Below are 11,041 nucleotides of genomic sequence, written 5' to 3' on the forward strand. Positions count from 1 at the left end.
CTATACAAAAACAAGACATGTGCACAACAATTAACAAAAGAATCCTGTGTCATAATTTAAAAAAAATACACATCATTAAATAGGTTTTATTTTCTCAGCTTTCAGCTTTTTAAACTTCATGTTGTAGCTCATCGTATTATACACCATGACACATAATCCGGTAAGGAGTTCAAGTATGACGTTACTGCCTCCCACAGTCCCTGTAGTCTAGATCAAGGTGCCTTTGGGGTGGTGGAACTTATTTCCATCCCTACTAAGTCTAAAAAGGTAAAACAGGTTGGAGTTCTTATCTTCCAATTCATAACAGTTTTCCACTTCAATCCTGCTTTCATGTTTTCTCTGTTGGGGACTGTGTGTGTGTGTGTTCAGGTGAGAGAAGTAGCTGAGCAGTGTGTCCAGGAGAAGATGTCGCACTGCCAGGTGCTGCTGGAGTGTGTGAGGCTCAGGAGCACCACAGGTGACCTGTCCCAGGACCCCGTGCTGCTCGAGCTGCAGAAGGAGGAGCAGCTGGCCCAGCAGATCAGAGAGCTGGTCCAGAGCAAGATCAGCATTTTACTGGACAAACTGAGGTCAGAGAGAAATGTCTGTCATGCGCACTCATATTTAAGACAAAATAGGAAGTGCTGTCTTCTCAGAGTGTGCAGCCTCCTGTCGCATATCTCATCAGAATGGAGCACACAAAATCCAAACATATAATATGATCAAGCAGTTTATTAATACAAATACTCTATTCTGTATTTCTCAGTTGATGAAATTGCTATTACCTGAGTGATGCATTTTGATAATGTGTCAGATTTTGATCAATTTCCTTTGGCTTTTGTTCTTTCATCGTCATTATTTAGTTATTTGGGTTTTTAACATATGTCGAATGTCATGGCAGTAAATCCCACAGAGCTGAGCGGAGATGAAATAAAATAATTTATATAGAGTAATGAAATGAAAAGATCTGTCCAAATTAAAGTAGTCATTCTGGAGAATAGCTCCTTTTAGAGTATTTTAATGTCTAACAATCTGATGTGTCATATTTTACTTGTAAACCATCATTCTGCAAAGTAACTGGTAACTCCAGCCATAAGTTAAATGTAGTGGAGTAAAAAGGACAGTATTTTACTCTGAGGTGTGGTGCAATGAAAGCATGCAGTCTAACAAAAATGGAAATTGTAAAGAGCCTGTACCTCAAAATTGTGCTCAGTTACAGGACATGAGTGTTTGTACTTTCAGCCTGTGAACATATTTAATTGGAGTGTCTGTTTTTTGAAAAGTGCTTTATAAATAAATTTTATTATTATTTATTTATTATATTTAATTGGAGTGGGTATCAACAACAGATCACAGTTTCAGGGTGGATTCACTTGGTCATAAAACTAGTGACAATCTGAAGAAGTTCAAATGATTTGGATATATTTTTTAACAAACTGAAACTGATTACTCCCTGATCTCCAATCCCGCCCAGCTCTCTGAGAGAGATCCGCACTCAGCTGCAGCAGGAATACCAGGACAAGGGTGAAGCCATCAAGATCAACACCAAATGTGTGACCTATGACCCCAGCACCTTGGCCAACCATCACTATCCCGACCAAACCACCACAGGGTGAGTGTGTGAGGTTTGTGGTGATGCAGCCCATGTTGACACTTGTTGCTGACAGACAGACTTGTGTCAACTACAAGATGTTTGTCAAGCTCTGAAAAAGTGTTTTTCAGAAAAACATGTGAATATACTTGGGAATTTAGGATTGGCACATAATTTCAGGGATGCATCTGGCTTGGTAGGGATTTAAATGTGTGATCTCGCCCCATCAGATCCTTAATTCCTTCTCCATGTTGCGTCTAGCACTCATAGCTATGATCAGTGGCTGTCCCGCTGCAGAAGCCTGAAGCAGACTGTGGACAAACTGCTGCAGGAGTGTTGCTCCTTCAGAGGGAACCTGAAGTACACACTGGCCAAGGTATCTGGCAACTACAGAGATGCCTTAGACATAGTATAAGTGAAATAACAAGTCAAATTTTGATTGGGCTCAATCAGCATGATGACAGAAACTAGGAAAAGAACCGGACTGGTCCTCTAGGTTGTCTACTCCAAACAGACAGTTATGTTTCTCTCTCATATCGGTGCTGGTGTGTGTGACCCCAACAGGTGAAGAACACCTTGGAGAGCCAGCGCAGTGCCACAGACCGCGTCCTGCGGCGGAGGATCAATGAGATAGTCAGGGCCAAGGAGGTGCTGGAGTGGGAGAGGCACCAGGTCAGATATAGACAGAAAAATGCAATACCAGTGTATACCTATGGTGCATACAGGTATACTTTTACATACTCTCATTTTTCTTATTTCTGCATGAGTTGTTGTAAGTACTATTGCAGGGTTAATGCACTTATTTTTACACATTGCAGTTTTTGTACAAATTTCAAATGCACATATGTTTGCCTTTTTGTTTTCCCCTTCTATTTCTTATAATAGAATTTCTTCTATTTCCCTTTCTATTTCTTATAATTTCACTTATGCTTACAAGTATTTTTTCTCATGAATGAATTTGAGCAACTGCAACTGACCCAGTTTCCCCTTGGGGATCAAATATTACTGATTCTGATTCTGACAACAGGATAGTAGTCATGATCATTTTGAAGAATCTTTGTTTTGATTTGTTCTTTTGATTGGTTTATTGAAATAGAGAGCATCAGTGTAGCAAACCTGAGATTGAGCTTTATTTCATTCCTCTGTGGTCCCTTCAGAAACCAGAACCCAGAAACCATAGCCAGACGTAGTTTAGTGTTTACTGTGAAATGGGATGTATCAAAATTAAGCCTTGTGTGATCTAAGGACAAGAGCCTGATTGTGTTTTCCCCTTTCTTTGTGGATAGTAGTAACCTGGACATTTCACATATTGTTTCATGCACATGCATCATAGCTTAACTCACCATTTTGTGACCTTTTGACCCTGTTGATCTGCAGGTGAATGTCACCATCACGGATCTGGTGGAGGAGAAGCGACAGGTGGAGGCTCAGCTCATGAACTGTGAATCCACCATGCAGCTGGCCCAGTCCCGCCTGGATATCCTCACACAGAGGCCCGGCCGCGAGCTCTGCCTGGACCAGGTTAGTGTTTCAGCAAGGTGGCCGTCAGCGGAGTTTTATTTCAGGCAACTGGATTCAGCTTTGGTTTAGTTGCAAATGAAGCCCCACATGGCTTGCAGTTCCATTCTTCTTGTTTTGATTATTGTTACTGTGGAGAAACTGCGATGCCTTCAGTTTTCCTCTATTCCTCCTCCAGCCTCAGATCAGCCTAATGAGTGAAGCTGATAATCTGGCCAAGGTTGCATCTGGACTGCGCATGAAACTGCAACTCACCCAGTAAGTTTTTTTTTTTCCCACCTGGGTCACAGTTTCCAGTCTCATCGATGCCTCAAGCAACATTTCTCCTATCTAGTAACATCAAAGGATAACCCAGATATTGTCAACTCATGCCACACCTTTGCATATTCTTCACATTTCATTTTCTTCATTAAATTGCTCATTCATCATTATGTGAATTATCATTTGTAGGCAGACCCTGCAGCCTGAATACAGGAGCCTGTACATCCTGGAGGACCAGCTGGCTGACAAAGCCCGTGCCCTGGATGTGGACCTGAGGTGCCAGAGCCTGTGCCAGCGTCACCTGCCTGTGTGTGGCTCCACTGCGGTCATTACCAACAAGACCGAGCCCCACCCGGCCCCTGGCCACCTGCAGCCCTGGTCCTCCCTGCACTAGAGCCCAGTGAAGTCCAGCAGCATGTAGCCATGTCATCTACTGCATTTGGAGCTGCAAATGTAATAAAAACAAGCATTATCTGCAAGCATTAAAAAAAAGTCATTCTGTGCATTTCTTTGCTTTCATTTGTAAATGGTTGACATGTTTGCTTTATGCTGGATAATATTTGTGATGTATTTCTGTATCACAGAACTGTCTCAAATGCATCACTGAGTTACAGTAGTTACAATAACAGTAACATTCAAATCAAGACCAAAAAAAACATTCTGTGCATCTCATTTCTTTCACTTAGGCATCAAGTGGTCTGCATTTACTTATTTATTTATTTACTTGTTTAATGATGAACAAGATATGCATCACAAACATTAAATACGCTTTTGCAAACTGTCCAAAAACGTAGTCTATTTGTAGCCCGAATGATGGTATCAATCACTTGAACTTGTTTGACACTAGAAATGTCCTTCCCTCTTTTGCACTTTTGTGCTTAAATGTTATTTAGCCACTTAATTCCCATGTTTTTACCTGCAGTCAAGTCCCCTTGATAGTCCAGTGCGCATGACAAGAGTCACAGGGCCATTAGTATCACCAACATGACTGAGCCACAGAAACACACAGAGGTGTTTGGAGCACAATGCGGGGGCGTTGCTGTGGCCTGACTCTGACACTCACAGCTTGTCCCAGGGTGTCACCTCTTCAGCCGGGTCAGATTTATTGTGGCAACGGGCCTTGGCAACGCACCGAGTCCATGGAGTCCGTGTCTGTCAAGGAATGCGCCCGCCTCACCAACTCCTTACGTCAATACCCCGCGAAACATTTACTGAATTGTAATAAATAGCATTTATGATTTTTTATGTGCTATTTTACGTCGTTTGTGCGGGTTGAACATGGGATGCGGCAGCTCCAAAACCACCGCGGTGCAGCCGGTGAGATCCGGCGAGTTGGAGGGAGACGAGGTAAGCTCCGTGTCACTACAGCTTCAGTATGGAGCAAATGAAAACTGATACTGATTTTAATCAGCCTGCATTTGACATGCTCTTTACAGCCCCTTATCAAACTTAGAAATACGTAGTGATTTGACGCACTTTTACGCTGCTTGCCGCCAACTCCTAATATCCCGCAACGATTCCTAATAAAAGTCATGATATAATGGCGCCAGTAATTGGAAAATTAATGCCTTAACAAGCAAACATTTCACTGACTTTGTGAGGGTGTGTTTAAGTACTGAGGAGTTACAGTAGTTACAATAAAATCAGTAATATGTCAATATTGCGCAAGGTGATCCAAAATCTAATGGGCTCATCTGCTGTGTATAGGGAGAACCCGGTGTGTAAGTATCAAATGTTGTATTTTATACTGTTTATGTTTCATTTTGTTCAAAAGAATGTGTCTGCACACACACACACACACACACACACACACATACACACACACATGTCACCATGACAGCTTAATAGCCCGCATACCAGGCACCTGATGTGGCGGGACATAAAGCTGTTCCTCCAGTGCAACAGTTTTATAGAAAAGAGGAGCCCCAGGGCTTACTTCAGGCCAAGGATGCAGTTAAAAAGCCTTTATTAGTTTTGGGCATATCAAAGTTTTAAAAAAAAAAATTAATTAATTAAAAAAAAAAAAAAAAAATCACATAAGGAACTGGTTTTAACCCACACTGGCTCTTACTCAGGGCGTGGCTGGAAAGAGAAGTCGTGATTCTTTATATAGACAGTTACTGGCCAAGAGGTCAAATTACTACCAGCATATCACATAATAAATATACCACAAGTAGGTCATGTGGAAAAGACGTTAATAGACAGTAATATTTAGAACCATAACAACAAACAACATCAATAAAAGGACTAAGTCTGATTACAAAAAAGATACACCATAGCATCAAACTTAAAAATACATTAAGTCTTTCTCTAAAGTCATTTTTTGAGATGATCATCGCCACTGATAGACTGATCCACAAACTTAACACTCTCAAAAGGCTGTCCTTGCTGTTATGACAGTTATTAAAATCATATGCCATAGGGTAATCTGCATTATCGATTAGTATGGCATATTTGTTTTCTGCCACTCGATGTTTAAAACACCTCTTAGTGCTAAGTAAGTAAGCCCAGGGGCTCGTATTTTCAAGAGTTGACTTTTTTGACTTCAAAAGCACCTTGCATTTACCTGGAATTTGCTACTTTACAACTGCGAGCACCCGGTATTTTCTCCTTTTGCAACATTTTCATAGTCAGGCTTGCGTCAGGTTTTCCTTATCTGTAGTCTGTCTGTGTCCTGCCAGGAGGAGACGGCGAGCAAACATGGCGGTCGGGGAGACTCAGCGGTGTCAAAGGGCACCACAGACAGCGGGGTGGTGATGGAGAACAAAGAGATCTCCATGTTACCTGGAGCCGTGCCCATGAAACTCCCTCCACTGACAGGTGTGTGAGTGTGTGTGAGAGAGAGGGGAAGGGGCAGAGAGAAAGACAGAGGACAAGATAGTCAGTGTGTCTGAGTGCACAAAACTCAGCTTCATTTTCATTCAATATTTTTTCTCACAGTTCAGAAAATCATGAGTGTGTATGGTGTTTCTTTGCCTCCCTGCAGCCAGCCCAGGCCTGCTGCGGCGGGACAGTCCGGTGGCGGAGCGTCCCAAGTCCAGTGAGATCCTGGAGCAGCTGCTGAACCAGGGCATCATCCCAGTGGGCCAGCCCAGAGAGAGTGGCAGCAAGGCTGGGGAGGCTTACAACATCATGGTGGGTACCTATAGTCAAAACGGGTGACACAGTCCCTTATATTCCACTAATTACCTGCCGTCCTCCTAAAGGTGGAATTTCACCTGGCTGACGATGATATTCAGGCTTGGCAGGTCTGAGTGGACTGTGATGCTGAGGTGACAGAGTTCAGAAAGTTCACCTGTAGATCTGGTTTTTTTTTTTTTTTTTTTTTTTCAGGACTTTTAAAAGGTATCGAACAGGGACCTTTTAAATGCACCTTATTTATTATACAGGAAAAAGTGTAAAGGCAACATCATTAAAATGTGTTACAGTCAAACTGGCCAGTTTTGCAGCAGGTTCCTGTTCTTCAGCACAATAGAAGACAAAGTCCCATCCCACAAGCCTTGTGACAGAATCCCTCCAAAGCTTTCTACCTTGTCTCTCTTCCTACCTTCTCCCTGTGCTTTCCCTAAAATAAAGATATATAGCTTGACTAGAGGTGCAGGGCATGTGATAGCACCTCGCACTGAACTGTTTTCCATCCTTTAAGACTGATGTTTGGTCATTTCAGTGACCTCAGACACATTCATTTTAAGTGCAATCACCTGTAACGTTGAGATTGTGAGCTCTCTGTCTCATCTCTCTCTCTGTGTGTGTGTGTGTGTGTGTGTGTGTGTGTGTGTGTGTGTGTGCCAGCTGGATGACGGGGAGGTGCCCAAGCGAAGGCCTCCTGCCAGACTGGAGTCCCTGAAGGCCAGAAAGGAGCAGGTTCCCAACAGCAGAGAGGCCATCGACCAAAAGATGAGACTGGCTGAAGAGAGACGCAAGGTACTGTGTGTGTGTGTGTGTGTGTGTGTGTGTGTGTGTGTGTCTGCATGCGCGCATGTGTGGTCATGAGTTTCATTACCTCCTTCCTTCCCTTACATCATCCGCCCCCTTGCTCCTCTTGCAGTTAAGGGAAGAAGACCTCAAGATGCGACTGAGGACCAAGTCGGCCCATGTCCGCGGCCCCGCCCCCTCCAGCACATTCACCCCTGTGGAGGAGTTGCAGAAACCCCTTACCCCTGAGCCACCTTGCACTTCAGAGAGCCATGAGGACTCGCAAGATCCCCCACTACACACCAAGGTTAGAGAGGCGGCCGAGGGCAGAGAGGGGGTGAGAGAGGCTGCAGGTGACGGCAGGGAGGGGGGAGGAGGGAGCAGAGAGGACAGGAGGACAGAGGGAGATGAAGGAGAGGGGAGCAGAGGTGATGTAGGAGGGGACAGGGAGAGCGGGGATGGCGGCGCGCTCCAGGAGGAGGTGTCCCGGGTGGAGGAGCTCAAGGCAGGTCAGCTCCTCACAGCGTCAGGGGAGCTGGAGAGCGACTCCACCTTTCTATATGCAGTGGAGGATGAGCAGATATTTTAACTCGACACATGGAGGAGTCATATCCATCAGCACTGAGAGAAAGAGAGAGAGAGATACTTCCTTTTGCACGACCAAGTGGGGCTTCCAGTTCCTATCTCTGTAAAAATAAATCACTTTGATTTGGCAGAAACTGAATTTAAATGAACTGATTAGCTTCGATTGGCCCTGCAGTAGAAACCAGGCTAATGTGAGACTGGGCTGTGCATCTTCTCATGAGGAAAAAGCATAATTTCAGAATAGCAGCAAAGTGCGTTAGTCCATAAACTGTTGTGGTAATAAGTTAGCCGGGTAATAAACATAAAGGGATATGAGGGTTTACTTTCCAAAGCAATAAAATGGTGTATTAAAATTGATGAATGCTGTAATATAACCAAGCTCAATGTACTTGCCAACATACCAAACTGATTTGAATGAGATGTTTGTTGTACATTCATTTGTGAAATGTCATTGTTCAGTTTTTTATGAGAAGGGTGTTCTTTTATGTGGACACAAGATGGCGCTGTTTCAATTGGATAAAGAGACATTATGGCCTGTGAAGTGGATACACCTCCTTTAAGATAAGCTGTTAAGAGCGTTTTTGTTTTTTTTTTTCAACATGAAAAGGTGCCTTGTTTTAAACAGTGGTATGTGAAAAGAGGTTCTTATTCATCAATAAAGTTTCAATATTTCCCTACTTGCTTTTCTTTCTGAATGGTGTGTGAGAGAGAGCAGGTGTTCAGCTTTTGTTCAGCCAGAATCCCAATAACTTCATGCGGTGATCTTGCTTATTATAGTCAATTTTGTCTTTTAGAATTTAGTTTGGGTTTTTGTCTGAGGCGGGAGAAGAGAGCCTGACTGGAAATGTGGGTGACCTTGGTGTGACTGTGTTGTGGCTATTCAGCTGTTTCAGTGACCCTTGACCTTTAGGTTTTCCAACAGGTGCCTGCTGAGGCCAAATGGCAAACAAGCACTAACTCATGGTACAGCCTCTCTTCTCAGGCAAATCAGCCTTTGTCTTTTATAAAAGAGCCTTGTAACGAGTACAACATCATGGCATAAATGTTTGAAGTAGCTGACAAACAGGGGAATCTAGTTCATAGTCAATGGCAATCCATATTATATGTTTAATTTTATTATGTAGCATGTGGTGTATAGTTTCTGTTTCCTCTGCGGGAAAGCCTTTGTGCATGTGATCTCCGAGCCACAAGCCGCTGCTTTGAGCATTTCTAAATGTTATTGGAAAAACGTATAAGATAACCTTTGGATAATAGAGCCAAAGCCTGTCATTGTAAAGGTAAGAGGATTCAGACTAGTCAGCATGCTGCACACGAACGGAGACAACAAGAGGACGCAACCTGACCGGATCCCCATTGTTGAGGCTGGGAAACTCGATATTGGCCCCTTTTTTTTACCACCAGCCCACTCCAACTTTAAAGAGCGTGTGGACACATAAATAAAACAGCGAGTGAGCCGCGACACCGCAAAAGACGCTCTATCAGGTTGCGTCCACCAGCAGAGACCAAGAAACATTTATTTGTGGTCAGATGTCCTGCAGGGACATGTCACATTCTGGTTATATAACATAGGCACTGGGCTGACCATAGCCTTGCCTATAAGGGTGTAGTTTTCACTGGAGGGTCGAGCACAAGTTGCAAGAAATGTATTGGGAAGCCGTGCGTAAAAACGCACCAAGGGACAATTTAGGAGTAGGCGATATTCCCTTTAATCTGTGTGTGTCAGTTTGGTGACCTGAGAGTAATAACCAAAAAATACTCGTTAGTCATCAGTAATCGATTCACTTGCCCCGTCTAATGATATTAGATGCAGGGACTTTCCCGCATGGAGTTTTGTGAATTGAGGTCCCCGGCAACATGCTTCACTGGCATCCCAGCAGCTGTTTTGACAACAGGAAGAAAAATGACAGCGAGTCGTGTTCGCGCTGCAAATTCGGCGGCTCATCGTGTTACCAGCAACAGGACACACATATGCAGGCCGGCTGCAGGACACAGGAACACAGGGCTCCTCGAAGCGGAGCCGTCATGAATGATTTACAGCAAAGTCCCCGATCACATTACAGAGGATAAATTACCCATCCTGGCTGTTTAAAAAGCTCCTCTGGAAAAAAAAAAAAAAGAGCCCACCGTGGAATGAGACCAAGCACCGCTCCAGAACTTATTTCCATTCAAAAACTCTTGATATCAATCCAATTGATCTATTTACTGATCTTTATCTTCGGGCTACCCATCATTGTCTCCATGCGTGGCAGCTTACTGTTACTCCACTCATTAAATTAATAGTGAAATTAATAATGAAAATGAAACATATGACCAATACTCATCCCTGTACATTAGCCTATTCACAGCTGTTAATTGTGCTATTTTATATTGACTGACTATACACTGAAACTTAAGTATTCCACTGGGGGAAACAATGCTTTGTGAGGTGGTGCTTTATTAAATGGCACCGTGCCTTTGCCAGTCCGTCGGCCAAACCTGTGTGAGCCCCCCCGCCCCTCCCCATGACGGCTGTCCCTCAGGGCAGCTCCGTCCAGAGGAACCCCAAACCACACCTGTCAGTCTGCATGCCCCTGGCTGCACTGCTGGCCCTGTGACACGCTTTTATGTTTCTATAATGTGTCTGTCCTCTGTCCCGGGACTCCTGTCTCATCACATCAGGACACTGACACTCTGTTGATGCACCTTGCCAATAGTTGGGAGACAGGAAGATTGTGGTATTTTACTTAGCCTAAACAAACATAAAACATATTCTTACTTGTTCAAAAGGCCCACATATCAATTCTCTAGCTGTGAGAGAACGTTATCACACGTTTCTGATGGAAAATAGGAATTAAGTCATGGCAGCTGGTAGTTTATAGCTTAACTAGGTCCGAGTTTTATCTACTTTCCTCATAACGGAGAGCAAACATCAAACAAAAATCATCAGAAATGTTTTTGGAGGACTTCAGATAACCACATCCTGTCCCACTCAGCATCATCTGTGCGTTTGGTGATCTGCTCTAAAAACTTCTGGAACAAATAACATCCTCAGTCAGAGCTCCTCTTTGTTCCCAGTACAATTATTATGAGGAGGTCTTAGTCTGTTTTCTTTCAAATAACATTAGCTGCACAGACTGTGGGTTCGTATGCCAGGGTTTTGCCCCACCGCAGGGTTTACTGACCCGACACCTCTCATCTTTTTCTTCCTCTGAA

At 43.7% G+C, this 11,041-nt stretch overlaps 2 protein-coding genes across 2 annotated transcripts in view; both read left to right on the top strand.

The window, feature by feature from the left end:
• LOC115367287 (tektin-B1-like) overlaps nt 1-3,776 on the top strand; it is a 4,420-nt gene extending 644 nt beyond the window's left edge. The window contains exons 3-9 of the mRNA XM_030062958.1: nt 370-569; nt 1,454-1,591; nt 1,832-1,946; nt 2,135-2,242; nt 2,948-3,091; nt 3,267-3,346; nt 3,539-3,776. Of these exons, the coding sequence (XP_029918818.1) occupies nt 370-569; nt 1,454-1,591; nt 1,832-1,946; nt 2,135-2,242; nt 2,948-3,091; nt 3,267-3,346; nt 3,539-3,743 (990 nt within the window). The 3' untranslated portion in view covers nt 3,744-3,776. The remainder of the gene's footprint in view (nt 1-369; nt 570-1,453; nt 1,592-1,831; nt 1,947-2,134; nt 2,243-2,947; nt 3,092-3,266; nt 3,347-3,538) is intronic.
• An 851-nt stretch (nt 3,777-4,627) lies between these two features.
• Nucleotides 4,628-10,443, top strand: stmnd1 (stathmin domain containing 1). The gene is made up of 6 exons (XM_030062959.1): nt 4,628-4,696; nt 6,034-6,169; nt 6,336-6,484; nt 7,142-7,273; nt 7,398-7,571; nt 10,369-10,443. Exons 1-6 carry the CDS (start codon nt 4,628-4,630, stop codon nt 10,441-10,443), a joined length of 735 nt encoding a protein of 244 aa, XP_029918819.1.
• The last annotated feature ends 598 nt before the right edge of the window (nt 10,444-11,041 follow it).

Source organism: Myripristis murdjan, chromosome 11 (genome assembly GCF_902150065.1).
Source record: "Myripristis murdjan chromosome 11, fMyrMur1.1, whole genome shotgun sequence".
NCBI classification, from domain to species: domain Eukaryota; kingdom Metazoa; phylum Chordata; class Actinopteri; order Holocentriformes; family Holocentridae; genus Myripristis; species Myripristis murdjan.

Coding starts and splice junctions, on each gene's coding strand:
- stmnd1 (XM_030062959.1), top strand. CDS start 4,628: ATGGGATGCGGCAGCTCCAAAACCACCGCGGTGCAGCCGGTGAGATCC. Junction 4,697..6,033: donor GCGAGTTGGAGGGAGACGAG/GTAAGCTCCGTG, acceptor TCCTGCCAGGAG/GAGACGGCGAGCAAACATGG. Junction 7,274..7,397: donor TGGCTGAAGAGAGACGCAAG/GTACTGTGTGTG, acceptor CTCCTCTTGCAG/TTAAGGGAAGAAGACCTCAA.